General features: G+C 57.8%; 7 protein-coding genes across 7 annotated transcripts; 5 read left to right on the top strand and 2 right to left on the bottom strand.

Annotated features, from left to right (window-relative positions):
* Positions 1 to 4,279: 4,279 nt before the first annotated feature.
* On the top strand, positions 4,280 to 4,984 carry WHR41_08494 (uncharacterized protein; the record flags this gene model as incomplete). Its single annotated transcript, XM_069377098.1, has 1 exon — positions 4,280 to 4,984. The coding sequence occupies one exon, from the start codon at positions 4,280 to 4,282 to the stop codon at positions 4,982 to 4,984; it is 705 nt and encodes a 234-aa protein (XP_069226111.1).
* A 70-nt stretch (positions 4,985 to 5,054) lies between these two features.
* rpn-8 (26S proteasome regulatory subunit rpn-8) lies at positions 5,055 to 6,637 on the bottom strand. Its single transcript, XM_069377097.1, has 3 exons — positions 6,342 to 6,637; positions 6,008 to 6,279; positions 5,055 to 5,946 (listed from the first exon to the last, which is right to left on the bottom strand). The coding sequence occupies exons 1-3, from the start codon at positions 6,523 to 6,525 to the stop codon at positions 5,287 to 5,289; spliced, it is 1,116 nt and encodes a 371-aa protein (XP_069226116.1). The 5' UTR covers positions 6,526 to 6,637; the 3' UTR covers positions 5,055 to 5,286.
* A 123-nt stretch (positions 6,638 to 6,760) lies between these two features.
* Positions 6,761 to 7,626, top strand: WHR41_08492 (uncharacterized protein). Its single transcript, XM_069377096.1, has 2 exons — positions 6,761 to 6,851; positions 6,917 to 7,626. The coding sequence occupies exons 1-2, from the start codon at positions 6,799 to 6,801 to the stop codon at positions 7,584 to 7,586; spliced, it is 723 nt and encodes a 240-aa protein (XP_069226117.1). The 5' UTR covers positions 6,761 to 6,798; the 3' UTR covers positions 7,587 to 7,626.
* A 27-nt stretch (positions 7,627 to 7,653) lies between these two features.
* WHR41_08491 (uncharacterized protein) lies at positions 7,654 to 9,682 on the bottom strand. The gene is made up of 2 exons (XM_069377095.1): positions 8,725 to 9,682; positions 7,654 to 8,674 (listed from the first exon to the last, which is right to left on the bottom strand). The coding sequence occupies exons 1-2, from the start codon at positions 9,108 to 9,110 to the stop codon at positions 7,864 to 7,866; spliced, it is 1,197 nt and encodes a 398-aa protein (XP_069226114.1). The 5' UTR covers positions 9,111 to 9,682; the 3' UTR covers positions 7,654 to 7,863.
* A 913-nt stretch (positions 9,683 to 10,595) lies between these two features.
* Positions 10,596 to 13,655, top strand: WHR41_08490 (uncharacterized protein; the record flags this gene model as incomplete). Its single annotated transcript, XM_069377094.1, has 1 exon — positions 10,596 to 13,655. One exon carries the CDS (start codon positions 10,596 to 10,598, stop codon positions 13,653 to 13,655), a length of 3,060 nt encoding a protein of 1,019 aa, XP_069226115.1.
* Positions 13,656 to 14,070: 415 nt separating this feature from the next.
* On the top strand, positions 14,071 to 15,299 carry ATG8 (Autophagy-related protein 8). Its single transcript, XM_069377093.1, has 3 exons — positions 14,071 to 14,461; positions 14,579 to 14,811; positions 14,869 to 15,299. Exons 1-3 carry the CDS (start codon positions 14,372 to 14,374, stop codon positions 14,897 to 14,899), a joined length of 354 nt encoding a protein of 117 aa, XP_069226153.1. The 5' UTR covers positions 14,071 to 14,371; the 3' UTR covers positions 14,900 to 15,299.
* A 250-nt stretch (positions 15,300 to 15,549) lies between these two features.
* Positions 15,550 to 16,451, top strand: WHR41_08488 (uncharacterized protein). Its single transcript, XM_069377092.1, has 2 exons — positions 15,550 to 15,810; positions 15,870 to 16,451. Exons 1-2 carry the CDS (start codon positions 15,785 to 15,787, stop codon positions 16,051 to 16,053), a joined length of 210 nt encoding a protein of 69 aa, XP_069226152.1. The 5' UTR covers positions 15,550 to 15,784; the 3' UTR covers positions 16,054 to 16,451.
* Positions 16,452 to 16,532: the final 81 nt, after the last annotated feature.

Genomic DNA, 16,532 nt, shown 5'->3' with positions numbered 1-16,532 from the left:
GAGCAGGCGGGCGTGCCACCGCCTAGCCTTAAGAGTCAGTCAATGGGGTTAGGCGGCAATGGGTGGGTGAGCGAGTGAAGGGGCAGCGGTTTGGGTGGCGGCAGATGACATGGACGGATGAAAGCGAGGGCAGGCAAATGCGAGGCAGACGGCGACTAAGGCAGGACGTGAGACAGGCGGCCGCGAGCTGCGAGCTGCGAGCTGCGAGCTGCGATCTGCTTCCTGCTACCTGCTGGCCGGAGCTGCTGTTGCTGCTGGCCGCAAGGGGCGCATGACAGGCTGCGACATATCCAGCGGTAGCAGCGCGCGCAGGCTGGCGGGCTGACAATTGCTGGCCGCAAGAAGCGCGTGGAAGGGCAGCGAGAGCAGGCGGCGAGTGGCCAGGGCCAGGCGCGGGCGCAGGACGGTGTGTCAGCCGGGCAGCGAATGTGCGAGCGCATTCACGCCGGCGCCGTCTGGGTGCGCGCGGCGGGCCATTGGGGCGGGCGCTGCTGGAGCTGGAGCTGCTGGTGCTGCTGTTGTCGTGCTCGCGACGGGGCGGCGGCGTTTGCTGCGCTGGGCTGCAGCGTGAGCGTGTGGGCTGTGGGCGTGGAGTGAGGCCGCAGGTGACTCATGACGCCGCTGCGACGCTGCCCGGCCAAGCGCCCACCCAAGTCCAGCGCCCGCTGCGCCCGGCGATGACCTCAGGCCGCAGCCCCAGGCCAATGCCATCCACCACCACCGCCGCCCTCGCCACTCGCGATGATTCAGCACTGCCGCCAGCGACACCGACAAACCCAGTCGCAATTGACTCTCGCCGCCCTCACCGCTATCTCCGTGCCCTCGCATTCCGCTCCGAGCATTGTTCAGGTAGCATCTAGCAGCACCCCGCGCGAGCCTCGGCCGCCGCAGCGAATGCAGGCGTAATCGCAACAATGGCTCCGGGCAGGCCATGAGGCGCGAGGGCGACGGTCATCCGCATCCGTCTGTCCTCCTGAGCCCGAGCAGCTGCTCCTCCTCCTGCCACTCCCGCTCGCGCCCCCCAATCCGCAATCCCCCAATCCCCTCAATCCCCCAATCCCACCTCGCGCAGATACCGTAGCTCCATTGTTGGCCGCGAGTGGAGGCACACGCCGGCGCGCATCATGAGGCCGCGCCCCAGACCTCGCTCGCGCCTAAGCGAGCACTCCAATGGCGCCGCGCCCATCCAATTCGTGCCATTGCTCGCTGCTGCTCGCTGGGAACGCAGGCCCGGCCTCAGCGCCTCCTGCACTCCGCCGCGCCGAGCTCTCTTTGTTTGTTGTCGTCGCGCCCCCGTCGGACAAATCCCCTCCGCTGTGCTGTTGCGGGACACGTCAAACGCGTCGCCCTCCTGCATGTGTTGTGTGCTGCCTCACTGCCTCAGTCCTGTCTCGTCATCCTCCAACCCTCCAATCCTCCAACACCCCAATGCCACCGGTGAGCTCCGCGCAGGCGGCGTCCGTCAATGGGCAATGCCTCGTCCGCCCGACCGTATCACACGTCAATGGCCGTGGACGTCCGTCGTGGTCGGCTGACCCCGCGGCGTATCACCTGCCCCGGCTGCCCCAGGCTGGCGACGGGCGACTGGCGAATGCATGTGAAAGGCACCTCAGGCGGGCGCCCACCCAGGCAGGCAGGCAGGCAGGCAAGCATCGCGCCGTCTGTCTCAGCCGCCGCGCATCCCACGCCCTGCCAATCACGCCCGTGAGTGCGTGATACCACCCAGACAGCTAGACTAGACTGTTAGTACGGGGCCGATGGTGCTGCACGCCGGCTGAGGTCTTGTGCGAGAGAGCTCAAGGCTGCTGCAGCCCAAGCTGCCTCGGGCGCTGCCTCGCGAGCCGCCATTCGCCATCGCGAACCCCGTCGCCGCCATCCCACGTCGGGTCCACCCTCGCCCTCGCGCCGACCGAACTGACTGTGCTGTGACAGACAGGAGGCGACACATCCCCACGAGCTCCACGCTCCACCATCCTTCACCGTCTCCCGCCGCACGCAAACACGAGGCTTCGCCCGATCGGCGTCAGCGTCACGCCCCGCCGTCTCGCAGCGGACCCTCACATGCGTCCGGCGGCGGGCATTGTGACCACCTGCAGTTCCCTCTCGCCTGGGGCGTTCCTTATCGCGCGCAGCGCCGCAGGGACTCCAGATCTGCGCGGGCCGAGGTCTGCATACATACAAGTGCAGCCCCAGGGTGCGATGAAGCACGCAAGCGCCGTTGCCGCCTGCAAGCGTGATGTGCAGCGCCCGCCGCGAGCGTGGATGATTGCTGCACCGTGCTGCACTGCACTGCACGTCCATGCTCGCGGGATCTCTTCACGACTACAGCTGCGTCTGTGTGGTGACCCGTCTGCCTCTGAGATATCTACTACTGCTAGCACTGCAAACATTCCAGTATCTAAGACTCCTACCCAAACATCGTAAGTGAAGGCCACACTCCCTCGAGCTCTAGCTCTACAGTAGGAGTCACCGCCATGCCATGCCATGCCAGGCCAGGCCGGTCAACGCCCTGGCCCGCCGAGGAGGTCGCCTTCGCACGTCACAAACTATGAGGCAGCGAAGACGGCGACGCGCAGAGCCTCAGAGGTAGGTATTTCTAGCCGTCGCGCTCGCGTCGTGTCACCGTCGGCGGCGCACACTGCAGCGCATACCCGATAATCATCTTTGTACAACCTACATCCCATCCATCCATCTCAGGGGGGAAAAAAACCAAAGACCGAATTAAAAGAAAAAACAACCCCCAAATGTCCATCGGCATCTCCCCCCTCGACATCCTGACCCTCCTCAGCCTCGCGCAGAAAACCCACGCCCGCTGGCGCGACGCCCCCGCCAAATACCGCGCCGTCGCCCGCCGCCTGCACGCCCTCCAGGAGCCCCTCGCGCGCCTCGCCGCCGCCCACCACCACTCCTCCCCAGCGTCCAAAACCCCCCTCCAGCCCATCCTCGCCTCAACGCACGCAACCCTCGCCACGCTCGCGCAGCTGCTGGACAAACACTCCCCGCTGACGCTCTGGCACCGCCTGCGGCTCTCGGGCGCCGCGCTGGCGGAGCTGGAGGCGGCGCTCGACACGCATGTGAGGGATCTCGGGCTCTGCTGTGCGGCGGTGGGGTTGGAGTTGTTGGGGCGGGTGGGGAGGGGGCAGGAGGAGGTCGTGAGGGGGTTGGGGGAGTTGAGGGGGTGCGTGGAGAGGTTGGTTGAGGAGGGGAAGGGGAAGGAGGGAAGGGGGACGAGGTCGGGGAAGGCCAGGGAGGAGGAGGAGGAGGAGGAGGAGGAGGAGGAGGAGGAGGTGTGGAAGCCTCGGCTGCTGGAGGAGCCAAGGGGAAGGAGGAGGGAGAGGGGGTTCTTGCTTGAGGGGGGTTGTTTTCGCGGAGAGGAGGACGAGCGCTGCGCGCGCTTTGAGCGGCTGTCTGGGTCGCGGCGGCGCGATGGCAGCGAGAGGCGGGATGGGGGGTTTGAGAGAGAGGCGAGGAGGTCTTTCAGTCCGAGGAGGGATGAGTGGCGTTGGGATGAGGATGATGGCCGCTGGCACTACCCGTTCGACGGCGAGTTTGTTGAGGTGCGGTCGGGTCGGCGGCGCTCGAGGCATTCGAGGGGCAGAGAGCGGGAGGTGGAGGTGGATGAGTGTTGGGAGGTGAGGTCGGTTTGGAGGGGTGGGTCGGGGGAGAGGAGGTAGGGGTTTGTGGGATTGTGTGTGCTGATTGGGATTTCGATCTCTTTGCAGGTTTGAGTCTGCTATTTGCTTGAATGTTATTGGGCGATTTGTTAGAGCGAGCGCTTGTGGTAGGTTGTTTCTTGCGTTGTGGTGTTAATTGTTTATTGATTTCCTTCTTGTTGAGCGGGCAATCCTCGAGTTATTGGTTTCATTTTGCGTATATACCCTGTACTCGACTTACCTTTGTTGATATGGCCCTCTCGTTTCAGCACCTTCGCAATTCCTGTTCGAATCCAAGAACAATCGTGTCTTCAGACGATTAGTTGGATGGAGTTCCGACCGTTTGCAATAGAACCGATCGATTTGATTTTCGTGTGAACGCAATCAATCGATTCAAAGGCTGAACAGTGTTGTGTTCCTAATATGGTTGATCTCAATCGCGCGTGTTGACGCGAAGCCTGCCGTCATCAACGTTCTCCCAAACCTCGTCTGCTCATACCTCACAGCACCTCGTCTCACCTCAACACTCAGCACGAGATTCGACTCCACAACACCGTGGCATTTACAAGAAAAACCCTAAGGGAAAGAACAATTGCAATGTCGCCGTTCGCAAACAACTTTCCAAAATGACCGAGCCCGCCCCTCGCCTCCCATCAACCCGCCGCCTCCTCACCTCTCTAATCAACACAATCGCTTCCTCCAACCAAGAACAACCACTCAAAACCTCAGACGCAGAACCAACCCACGCCACCCTTTCTCAAACCTACAAACCCGCCCTCCTAACCCTCCACACTCTCTTCCCCAACGACCTCCTCCCCGCCCTCGACCTCCTCGACCGCACCCTCGTCACCCGCCTCGTCGTCCAACAACCTCCCGACACAAGCACCGCGGACCAAGAACCGACTCCGACGTCGCGACCGAGAACGCCGCAAACGGCTTTCTACCTCGTCCGCTCCGCCCAGCAACCCCACCACTCCTCGCATTCCCGCTCCGGCTCGCGCTACGCAGACCCCGCCCCGCAGGCCGTCTACGAGGTCCGCCCGCGCGCGTGGAATTGCTCGTGCCCGGCTTTTGCGTTCGCGGCGTTCCCGCCTGTGGATCCTTCTGGATCTTCTGTAGGATTGGCTGGAGAGAGTGAGGACGAGGGCGGCGGGGAGGACGGTTGGCGGTTTGGAGGGCTCACGAGGGGTGGAAGGGGCGAGGTGCCGCCAGTTTGCAAGCATTTGCTCGCCTGTGTGTTGGCGGAGTGGGGTGGATTTGGAGAGGGGGCTGAGGTTAGGGAGGTGACGGTGGAGGAGGTTGCGGGTTGGGGTGGTGGGTGGGGGGATTGATGGGTGTTTGGAGGGCGGTTCGGAGGGATGTGTGGGATATGTGAGAACCTGGATGGCTCTGATTTGAGGGTTTGGACGTGAAGGGTGCGAATGGTCTTCGCTTTCGTTGCTGATGGTGTAACTATACATGATACCCCTATCCGAGTCGAGCACGCGGTCTTCGCGCCATGCTGCCGACCTTTTTACTACCATAACCGCGCGGTTTACCGCGGTATGCATCCCTCGTGACGCCGTTGCGCCGCGCTATGTCTAGTCATTATGCCTGCCGTCGCTCACTCGCCACATGTCGTTTCGTCTACCGCTCAACCCTTCTTCTTGTCCTTCTGCTCCTTCTCATTCGCCTTGCCCTCCTTGCTTCCGGCGTCGGATTTCTCGTTCGCCCCGTTGACCATCAGCTTCTCCTCCTTCTTGATCTCCTTGTCCTTTTTTTCCTCGTCCACCTTCGCGTCCTCGTCATCCGCCTGGCGCTTGTTCTGGATCTTGTTGTCGATCAGGTCGTGGAAGGCGGTGATGGAGCGTATTAAGCTCGACAGGTAAATCGACATCAGCTGGTCGTTGGTCTTGACGCTCATTGCGTGGGACAGCTCCGTGTTCTCCGAGCTGCCGCCGGACATGCCGACGCCGCCGTTGACCAGGCCGTTGACGGTCGACAAGTCGCGCGAGGTGGCTTTCGGCGTGCTCAAGTTCGGCAGCAGGTTGAAGACGTCCTGCAAGTTGCCCAGGATCGCGTGGTTCACCGGCAGCTCGCCGTCCAGCACCTTCTGCAGGTACTTGCCGATGTCCTGCAGCCGCAGGTGCAGGCCCTGCAGCGACTGCAGTTGTGAAGTTATCCGCGTCGACAGCGTACCCACCGCCACGTCGCGGATGTCGCGCAGCAGGTGCTCCACGCCGATCTCTTCCGCCTCTTCCGCCTCGATGGTGCTGGGCGTGTGCACAAAGGTCTTCGATGTGGTGGTGCCGTCCTGCGGTTTGTTAGCACTTGTGTCCCTCCGGTCTGCCTTGTGAATGTATGCGCCGACTCACGTCCTTAATCTCCTCGACAGCGAAGTATGCGTCAGTCGGCACGCCGACATCCTGCGGGTGTACATCGATGATGACGAGCAGCGGGTTGGGTGTGTATCGTTTGAACAGCTCGTTGATCTCCAGATCGCTCGCGCGCAGCTTAGGTCCCGAGTGGTACCAGCCGATCAGCTTCTCGCGCGCGTTCACCTTCTTGAACATGTCATTCATTCCCTCGATGTAGTTGTGGTCGATGAACCACACGGATGGGTCCTTCTCATCCTCCTCGAAAGGAACTGTATCCAAACGTCAGCTATGGTGGGTTCCGATGCTCATTGCATCTGGCGGGTGTACGCACTGGCAAAGCTGTTTGATACCCGCACGCTCTTGCCATCATTTTGTCCCAGGAGCACACCGAGCACCCGCTTCTTGGTGCCCTTTGCTGAGCGGCCGTAGTGATCTGCTGCGGAAAGAAGGACGAGAGGCGCGACGGTGACGGTCCGGTTGACGATGCTCAGCGTTTCCGCTGTGGTGGCAGGCATTGTGGCGTACTCTCCAAGCTGGTTTAGATATTAATCAGGGGGTTGATGGGTTGTCGGGGGTGCAGGTGGTATTCGCTCGGGTCTCGTGATGATGTATGGCGTTGTAGACAGCAAGCAGCTCAAGTCGCCGCGAAGTTGCGTCGTCGCCCATGATCGCCGCTGATGCACTGCGCGGACCGTTGCCGCCTCATGTGGCTTGTGCTTCACTTCATTCGACTGCAGCCTTGCACTTTGTTGTCCCACTTCTACATTAGCAACATAACATTCTTCAAGATGGCAGTTGGCGAGACTCGTGATGTCCAAGCCGTTGACGGCCATGCTGCAGCGTGCGTGCCCGTTCAATCGACTTGTATCACCATCTTTCAACGCGTCTAATCCATCTTGATTATAGGAAAAATGGGGTAACGCCAGGCACCGGCGGCGAAGAATTCGAAAGCTCGCCTCTGTACAAAGGCGTCTACAGCTATGTCGAGGAATACATGTCCCGCTACGACATGTCGCATGATTTCAATCACATCCTCCGCGTGCTTTCATTCGCCAAACGCATCCTCGAGGCTGAGCAGGAGACCGCCACCAGGGCTTTCGACGAGCAGGCGATCATCCTGGGCGCCCTGCTCCACGACGTCGGCGACAAAAAGTACTTGCAGCCTGGCGAGGTCGCCGAGACGATGATCACGGAGGTTCTGCAGAAGAACGGTTGCCCGCCCCGGCTCATGAGCAAAGTCGCCCTGATCGTCGAGCACGTCTCGTTCTCGAGCGAGATCAAGCGGCCGCAGCTCGTCAAGGCGATGGTGAGCGCGCATCCGGAGCTCGGTGTCGTGCAGGATGCGGACCGGTTGGATGCCATAGGTGCGGTTGGAATCGCTAGGTGTTTTGCTTTTGGTGGCGCCAAGGCTTCTGGTAGGGGCCTCCACGGCTGCATCGAACATTTCACCGATAAGTTGGAGAACCTGCAAGGGATGATGAAGACTGAGACGGGAAGGCGGCTGGCTGAGGAGAGGACGCGGAGACTGCAGGAGTTTCGCGGTTGGTGGGACGAAGAGAACGCAGGGCTCTCGTGAAGGTAGCCTCAATCAAATTACACGCATTTATGACAACAGAGCTTGGCCCAAATGCATCTTGGGATGGTCTATCGAGGAAGGGTCATCTCATACGTGAAGCTATCAAAGAAACCAAAGAGGAAGAGTAACCTGCCACTGTTCAAGCTACCACGAGAGAACATCAAAAGTGGAACTTCCTCAACCTCGATCAACTGGCCGTTTCATCTTGAGAACGTGAGCGTTACGATTCCCAGTATCAAGAAGTTAACCGAAACCCATTCTTGCAGCGCAGTAGTACTTATTCAGCCCAAACGACAGCGCTCAATCCGTCCTCCCCACCATCGGTACCCTTGGAGCCAACAGGAATGCTAGCAACCAACCCTCCCAGCTTACCCGTGGTCGGGTTGCGCGAGACAATAGCCACGTTAGCCGAAGTCTGCCCACCAACAGCGACAAGGTCACCAGCCTTGTTGATGGAGAACGTGCGAGGGTACCACGCATTGGCCTTGGTCGACTCCACGAAAGAAAGCTCTCCCGTGCTGCTGATAGCGTACGTCGCCAGAGAATCCTGCTGGGAGCCAAAAGTTTGGTCATTGCGGACGGATGCGTAGAGGAAGTTACCTGCAACGTGGACCTCAGCAGCCTTGATGGGCTGCCTGCCAGCCGTGGGCGTCTTGCCAGGAGCGAAAGCGGAGAGCGTCTGGGTCTTGTTGAGCGACATGCACCCGGAGCTGGAGTATTTGACGGTCCAGGCGGAGACCGTGTTGCTGAGCTCGTTCACGGTGTACAGCATCTGGCCCTTGGTAGAGCCTGCGTTGGGGATCCACCAGGCGCCGTGACGGGGGCCGTCACCAGCACCTGCTTGAGCCGCAGGGCAGGCCGTGAGCTTGCCGCTGGAGGAGTCCACGCTGAAGATGCGGATGAGGTCTGCGCCGAGGTCAGGCGCGAGCAGGAATTGGCCAGTCGGGTCTTTGAAGATGGCGTGGGGGTGAGGCGCGTTTTGCCTAGAGCTGACCGGGCCGGGCTGCGACATGGTGAACTTCTCCTTCTGCAGGACTTGAGAGCTTGAAGTCAAAGGAAGCTTGTAGGTCGAAACAGTCGAAGGATCGCTGTAGTTACGTTAGACAGGCTTCATCCGGTCTATGCAATGGCAACTTACTACTCGGCCATCGCAACAAAGCTGGTGCCGTTCACGCCGCCGTACAGCGAGCCATGAACCTCACCGCCAGTAGACTTGGCTTGGCCACTCTGTTTCAAGGAGCCATCGCCATTGACAGAGAATGATGCGACTACACTGCCACCGCCCCAGGATCCAGTCTCATCGAAGCAATACAGAGATTTGGTGGGAGAGTCGAAGCTCAGCCATGATGGCATGCGTCCGCAACCGGTAGCAGAAGATTTGATGGCCAGGGTACCATTGCCATTTGTTGCAGGAGTGTACGAAAGCGTGTAGACGGTGCCAGAGAAGTGGCTGACGAAGAGGTTGGCGCCGAATACACTCGGTGCCAGACCAAGGGCCGTAACGGCGATAGAAGAGATGTGCATTGCAAAGGTGGACGCGGTATCAAACACACGCTTGTCAAGAGAATAGAAGGATCGAAGAACGATTGCTGTTTTCAATTGTCTTCGAGGATGAGTTAGGGCATCGTACCGAGTTATGTATCCCTAATGTCCACGGATCCGGCGACCTCGTGTCTATCTCAGACATTGCGCTCCGTAGAGTTGTGTTGGCGTTGTGCGCTTGTCGCGAGTAAGACTCCGGAACGAGCGCGTAAGAGGCCCGCTTCCGAAATGACACGGAGGCCATTTGTGTGGTGCGACACAGTAGCAGGGTAAACAGATCAGCCTGATCAACCTGAAGCAAAGGTAGCCTTGGCTTTCGGTCCAAGCTTTGTTTAAGGAGCCTGTGGAGTGCTTTGCCGACAATATACGAACTGCAGCCTGAAGCCGCCGTTTTGTGAATCACATAAGGCTATCGCTCAAATAGCCTGTTCAGTAGCTGCTCGTCGTGGGCAGATACAAGATTTTAAATGGGATATGACCGTGAACGAGATCAAGTATCGAAGCTGAAGCGGAGGTTGATGATGATCGTTTCGGAAGCAGCTCGAGGACAACTCCGTTTCTGTTTAGAAAAAAGATACCGTTGAGCTGATCCCATTTTCTGCTCCGCAACGGTATAGTCCAGCTGACATCATCTCTCGTTTTACAACTTGCCAAGGGTCACCTGTTCTGAAGGCACGGTTGCGACCTATTTTGTGCGGACGAGTTATGGTCAGCTAAGTATGAGCAGTGTGTGTCTGCACGATGGGCGGCAGTATGTCAGACGATAGCGCGACAATCAGCAGCAGGTTGAGGTAATTTGGTTCGTTTATGATATTTTGGACAAGGTAGAGGAGCAAGCCGACCATGCGGCGAATGCGGGAGTCGAGACGCCGAGTGCCAAGCATACCGCTGGATCGAAGAACCGTATGCAGTCGCAAGTGTGAGTAGGAAAAAAAGTCACCCATGCCCTTTAGATTCTCAGCGACTAGCAATTCACATTCGTTCTACTTCCTCTTCACTTCTTGATCACCTATCACGGCATTCATCGTGGCATCGGCACGTAGCCTCGGGAAAGGCATTACGACTTCACGATTCTCTCTTGGTTTTCGCAAGCAACAATTCTGCTCCACCCGTGCATATTCCGGCAACTTGCTTCCACGCCTGAAAGCAGCCGCCCAAGAGCACGGATCTGATACACAGAATAAGGCTTATTCACCGCAAAAAAGCGCAAAAGCAAGTGTCCTCGAATCTCCAGAAAAGGCCAGGCGAACATCGGGAACTCTCCACAAGGCTTCTAGATATGTGCTAGGAGAAACACAAAGTCGCTGGTCCAATCGTAGCGACATAAGAGCAAAGCTACAAGATTCTCGAGGAATTTGGGTGAACCGGAATATATTATTCCGAGACTGGGACAAGGAGCGCTTGATCCCTTCGTCGCAGAAACATTTTCGACACGAGCGCAAGCTCAACCATATTCAGACTCGCAACATGCGCTCCTACGTGCAGGTTCTCACCACGCCGACGGCAGACACTCCGGGAACGACGCTGCTACTTCACTTTGACGACAAGCGGTATCTGATTGGAAGCCTTGCGGAAGGGACTCAAAGAGCATGTGTGCAGATGGGTACGAAGTTGTTGAAAGTGAGCGAGTGTTTCGTCACAGGGCGAACAGAATGGCAGAACGCTGGGGGTCTAATCGGAATGATTTTGACTCTCGCCGATGCTTCTGCGTCGAGTCAGACGACAAAACTCGAGGGAGCGAAGGTGAAAGCTGCGGCAAAGATAAGGTCGCTGGGTGTTCAAGATGACAAGGCGAAGGTGGCAGAGATCGAAGAGGAGGCGAAGGCCGAAATGTCTGCTTCTGGACTGACTTTACTGGCGCCTCCGAATATGAATCACATGCTTGCAACTGCCCGACGATTCGTGTTCAGGAAGGGCATGCCCATTGACGTCCAAGAGATTCAGAACGACCGGTGGAAGCTTCAGGGCGAAGAGAAGTGGGCTCCTTACTGGGCCGATAGCAACGTCAAGGTCTGGGCAATGTCGATTCGTCCGTCACCGGCCACCCCTCAGGCGAATGTGCAGAAATCTGGATCTGTCAGTCCCCGTAAAAGAAGCATAGAAGAAGTCTACGATGGTTCGGCACACGAGAACGGCAGATCGGTTGTGTCAGGCCTACAGTCTTCGTCCGAACACGACCAGCTTACGGCGAAAGCGGTTGTTGGTGAAATGTTCAACTCTACATGGCGCTTGGACACTCTTTACCCGACCCGCCTCTGCGATGTCAAAATGCCCGCCACCATCTTCGTTCGCAACGCGCAGACGAAGAAGATCGAAAGGTACCAAGGACCGCCTCCTGGACCCTACAGTGACCTTCCAAACCCCGACTTGGAAGTTCTTGTAAGGAAACCTTGGCCAGGTGCTCTAGTAGACAGTCTTCCGCCTACACAGCCTGCCAAGGAGGCCATTAGCTACATCATTCGCAATCACAACCAGCGAGGAAAGTTTGATCCTCAGAAGGCCACTGCGCTCAATGTCGAAAAGGGCCGGAATTGGTCAAGACTCACAAAAGGAGAGAGCGTGCAGAACAATGAAGGCGAGACCATCATGCCAGAGCAAGTTTTGGGTCCAAGCAAAGAGGGTGCCGGTCTCGCTGTGGTTGACCTGCCTGACGCAACCTACGTCGATAATCTTCTCGCCAGGCCGGAATGGCGAGAGGGACAGGTTATGGCAGGCGTTGGCTCCGTCGTCTGGATCTGTGGACCGGGAGTAGCCTTTGATTCAAGGGTCAGGAATTTCATGGCTGAGTTCGCACACCTCGAGCACGTTGTATCTTCGAGCGACTACTGCCCGAATGACATTGCGCTTGACTCAGCAGCAGCATCGACTATTCGTCTTGGAGAGGTTGACTCTAAAAGGTACAGGGTACCTACTCACGGGAACGGTCAAGTCACAACGAAACATGCCGATCTGCCGTTGCCGTCGAACGCTCAGGCTGCCGTTCGAGGACAGGTTATCCAACTCCAGCCAAACGCGGAAGTACATTGCAGGGATGCCGTGCCTCCTTTGGATGTTCAGGCTACCAAAGACGATATGTCGAAGGCAGTACTCGATGAACTGCCGCGCACTCAAGAAGCCATCGATGCCGACAGCGCCTCGATAGCGGCTTGGACGGATACACTTCCAGACAAAGATGTTGAGATCACAACACTTGGTACTGGCTCCGCATTACCGTCTAAATACCGCAACGTCTCTGCGACGCTCCTTCGAGTCCCTGGCTGGGGCAGCATGCTCTTTGATTGTGGTGAGAATACGCTTGGTCAAATGAAGCGCGCTTTCACCGCGGAGGAGTTTGACGAAATTATCAGCGGCCTTCGTCTCATTGTCATTAGCCATATGCATGCGGACCATCACCTGGGAACTGTCAGCGTCATCAAAGCGTGGTACGACCATGTTCACAAATCCCAACCGGCATCGAAGCCGCCAGCCGATGCTCCCATCGAAAGTCTGTTCGCCGATCAAGGAAGGCTATCCGTCATCTGCGAGCCTGCAATGGCGTCTTGGCTTGCGGAATATGCTGCAGTCGAAGATTACGGATTTTCTCGCCTCGCCCCCCTTTCAATTTCTCCTGTCAACCCAGCTCGTAACCAACCCTCACGTTTGAACTGGTTCATTCATCCGAGCGAACTCAGAGGCCTGGATTCCGCCGATTACCAGGCCAAGCTAGCTTCCAAGGTAATTGCGCCTGCTCTGATCGGGTTGAAAGACGTCCAGGCGTGCCTGGTCAAGCACTGCCACGGCGCGCGCGCGATCTCAGTAACTTGGGACTCCGGCTTCAAGGCATCGTACTCCGGCGACTGCAGACCCAACCAGACCTTCTCGCAAATCGGAAAGGGTTCCACCGTCTGCATCCACGAGGCGACTTTCGACGACGAACTCCAGGGCGACGCGATCGCGAAGAACCACTCCACCACTTCCGAGGCTCTCGGCGTCGCGCAGGCCATGGGTGCGAAGGCGTGTGTCCTCACGCATTTCAGCCAGCGGTACCAGAAGTTGCCTGTCCTAGAGCACGCCGAAGAGGGCGAGGCTGACGATGGCGTTGCTCCTGTCACCAAGGACGTTCCCATGCTCAACGCCGGCGAGGCGGATGAGAATGGCGTTTCCGACGACGCGATAGATGGGGGTGAAGACGACGAGGCCCCGACCCTCCCAGCACAGGAGGCAAATGACGCGGCAGGCGAGCAACACGAGCTACCGAGCAAGCGCCCCAGCGCTCCGGAGGCCGTGAAGTTCAAGCTCAACTCGGACATGAAAGTGTGCGTCGCGTTCGATTACATGCGCATCAAGGTCAAGGACATCGCTGAGATGCAGCATTTCACTCCGATTTTGCTGAAGCTGTTCGCGGAGGAAGAGAAGAAGAAAGAGGCTGAGGCTTTGGCTAATGCTGAGATGTCGGCCGCGGCCGCAAGGGCCAAGGCCGAGAAAACCGGGAAGAAGGGGAAGAAGGGGAAGGAGGAGAAGCAAAAGGTGAAGGAGGGCGGTAACTGATAGTTGTACCAATACCATTGCATAAACAAAACTTAGATAGCACAGGAAACAAATCGCTCCGCGCGACTACAGCTCTATGTCCAAGACAGGAGGACGTAGGCTTGACATCTTCAATTAATGAAACGATCATTCGGAACAGAATGATCAATCATCAGGGTCACAACGAGATTTACCATCAGTATTACAGTCTCAGACCCGTTTGTCACGGAAATGACTGAGGCAGAGCGGTGATGAAGTCAAAGGAGTGCGGTGAAGCTGAGCTGTGAGCGGTGAGGCTGACAAAGCCAGGCAGCCAGAATGACGCCTGACGCCTTTGTGCTCAGTGACCGCAAATAGCAGGACGATTCACGTGACAGAGATCGCGTGCGCAGAGGCGTGTCGTAGAAAAGTGTGCCGATTTCGTGGCATATCCGCCAGTGAAGAGCATCACAGTCACACTCACTTAAGGCGCGTGCAAGTCACTCACTCACCAGGTACCTGACCTTCACCACCGCTCTCTATCGGCAGAGTCGAAGTGGCGGCTGATAGGCGCTTGGCCCCACTCCAGCCAGCTCTCCGCCACCTTAGCTGCGTCCCCCACGGTCCTGCCTTGCCGTCACCTACCTACCACTTCACCACCACAGCAACCACAACATTAACCACCGAACTTCGATTTACGACCTACATTCCGCTACCTCAACAGATCCATCAACACAAACCACAACACCATCACCACAATGCGCTCCAAGTTCAAGGACGAGCACCCGTTTGAGAAGCGCAAGGCCGAGGCCGAGCGCATCAGGCAGAAGTACGCCGACCGCATCCCGGTAAGTGACAAACAACTCCACGCGCGCCATCGATACACGCGAATACAGCACGATGCATCTATCGCAGCGCGCCTTCCCGCGTGAAGCCGAGAAATATCAAGACTAACGTCCGCTCAGGTCATCTGCGAGAAGGTCGAGAAGTCGGACATCGCGACGATCGACAAGAAGAAGTACCTGGTCCCCGCCGACCTTACCGTCGGCCAGTTCGTCTACGTGATCCGCAAGCGCATCAAGCTTTCGCCTGAGAAGGCCATCTTCATCTTCGTCGACGAGGTCCTGCCGCCCACTGCCGCGCTCATGTCCTCCATCTACGAGGAGCACAAGGACGAGGATGGCTTCCTTTACATTACGTGAGTGCTCTCCATTCTCGTACATAATAGGCAAACACGCTAACACGGTTGCGACAGCTACTCTGGCGAGAACACCTTCGGCGCTTGAACGGCCATCGAGTCTGCGACGGTCGCGCTCCGCCCTCAGCCCAACCCTACCAACAACCGGATTTCCTTGCGTTACACAGGCGTTCGACCAGGGCTGCGAGAACTTGCGTGCTTCTTGAACTTTCTTGGGACATGCAGACAGAGAGAGCGGATAGTGCGAGAGAGGAATGTTGGCCTTTGAACCCACATGTTTTACGAGAGGATACGCGATACCAAATGCCAGCAACCCCCAGCAAAGCCGGCGGAGGACACAGCACGAAAAGGCGGTGAGGACGGCGGGAGCAGAACCGCCTCGCGAAGAAGACCATTCGCCGCCTTTTCACAACATTCCCTGGCCCTCGATGCATCCGGCTCGAAGTAGTCTGTAGCTGGAGTTAATGCCCATTCCTCTGCCTTGTCCACTTCCCCTCGAACCATCAGCGTGTCCGTGACGTAGATCCGTGACCCGCTCCCAAAATCACACGCTTCCTTGCGGCCCCTCGTGCCGCCATCCCCTCGCACAACACCGCCTGCCCCAGCGCGTGTGAATCATCCTCCCCTCCGCCGTTGGCCGCGCGCGTGGCTGGCGCGCTGACCCGGCCTGCTAGCTCGGAGTCTCTCATGTGACAGCCTCCGACCCTGGGCGTTGGCGTCATCCGCGCTTCGTTCGTCCCCGCAAAACGGCGCGATGGAGCTAAGGGCAAGGCCGGCGCTAGCTGAGGTGAGGCAAGCTTGGTGAGGCCGGGCGAGCAGAGGCCATTTCGGCAGACCGAGGCGCGATTGGAGTCGTTTGTCAGTCGCCGAGCTTTTGAGCAGCATTTACCAGGCGCAGGCCAAACAGAGCAGGGGCATTGTCTGCGTATCCAGAGCGAAGAACGTTACAAGTCAGGCGACCGACGGCGCAAATATGTCCTATCCATTCCTCATCTCCAAGTATGCGCCCCGAAGCCTCCTCTTAATCACCAAACTAGTGTTCTAACCCATTTCGCCAGGACTCTGGACCCTATCTTCGCCATGTCTGTGGGCATCACCGCCGCCGCCGTCAGGATCAACCGCGAAGAGAAGGAAAAAGGCAAGAGCTTCGAGCAGTCCAAAGAGAGCCTGAGGCGCAGAGTTGATTTGGCTTGGAAGGAAGTCATGGGTGATGAAGAGGGAAAGAAAGATGTTGCAAAATGAAGGCCCCAATCAATGGTTAAAGGATCTGATATTGGCCATGGACTGGGAGGCTAGCATCGCAAAAGGACGACTTTGCGAACAGAGTACTACGGCTCGCCTTGCGCTTGAGAGAACGATGGAACCCTGGACGGCGCGAATGTATGATTCGGCCTGAATCGAACACGAGCGACGGGATGAGTGTGTGAGCCTCTGCAGTGGCATCAATACCGCTCGAGGGCCACCGCTGCTGATCTTCGTCGCATACAAATCTTACTGAAGATGCCTCAGAACCAGGGAGGCGCTGGCCGGAATGAGCGTTGCGAGGCAGATCAAGAGGTATCGGGTTTCTTGCACTAGTAGTCATACGCTCTTGTGTGTATGCATATATAACGCCTTCAAAGAACCCCAATTTATGTCCGTTTCTCTTTGAACGAAGCCAGTTTCTATACCACATCATGGGTCATTGCATTTGGGCAGCGTGAAGTTCACCGAAAGACTTC

Source organism: Cladosporium halotolerans (genome assembly GCF_011745625.1).
Source record: "Cladosporium halotolerans strain TM138-S3 chromosome Unknown Sca40, whole genome shotgun sequence".
NCBI lineage: Eukaryota > Fungi > Ascomycota > Dothideomycetes > Cladosporiales > Cladosporiaceae > Cladosporium > Cladosporium halotolerans.
The sequence above is the reverse complement of the archived record's forward strand: the minus strand, read 5'-3'. Positions and strand labels throughout refer to the sequence as shown.

Coding starts and splice junctions, on each gene's coding strand:
- rpn-8 (XM_069377097.1), bottom strand. CDS start 6,525: ATGCCTGCCACCACAGCGGAAACGCTGAGCATCGTCAACCGGACCGTC. Junction 6,280..6,341: donor GGTATCAAACAGCTTTGCCA/GTGCGTACACCC, acceptor GTTTGGATACAG/TTCCTTTCGAGGAGGATGAG. Junction 5,947..6,007: donor CTGTCGAGGAGATTAAGGAC/GTGAGTCGGCGC, acceptor AACAAACCGCAG/GACGGCACCACCACATCGAA.
- WHR41_08492 (XM_069377096.1), top strand. CDS start 6,799: ATGGCAGTTGGCGAGACTCGTGATGTCCAAGCCGTTGACGGCCATGCT. Junction 6,852..6,916: donor GTTGACGGCCATGCTGCAGC/GTGCGTGCCCGT, acceptor TCTTGATTATAG/GAAAAATGGGGTAACGCCAG.
- WHR41_08491 (XM_069377095.1), bottom strand. CDS start 9,110: ATGCACATCTCTTCTATCGCCGTTACGGCCCTTGGTCTGGCACCGAGT. Junction 8,675..8,724: donor TTTGTTGCGATGGCCGAGTA/GTAAGTTGCCAT, acceptor ACGTAACTACAG/CGATCCTTCGACTGTTTCGA.
- ATG8 (XM_069377093.1), top strand. CDS start 14,372: ATGCGCTCCAAGTTCAAGGACGAGCACCCGTTTGAGAAGCGCAAGGCC. Junction 14,462..14,578: donor AGTACGCCGACCGCATCCCG/GTAAGTGACAAA, acceptor ACGTCCGCTCAG/GTCATCTGCGAGAAGGTCGA. Junction 14,812..14,868: donor GATGGCTTCCTTTACATTAC/GTGAGTGCTCTC, acceptor CGGTTGCGACAG/CTACTCTGGCGAGAACACCT.
- WHR41_08488 (XM_069377092.1), top strand. CDS start 15,785: ATGTCCTATCCATTCCTCATCTCCAA. Junction 15,811..15,869: donor TATCCATTCCTCATCTCCAA/GTATGCGCCCCG, acceptor CCATTTCGCCAG/GACTCTGGACCCTATCTTCG.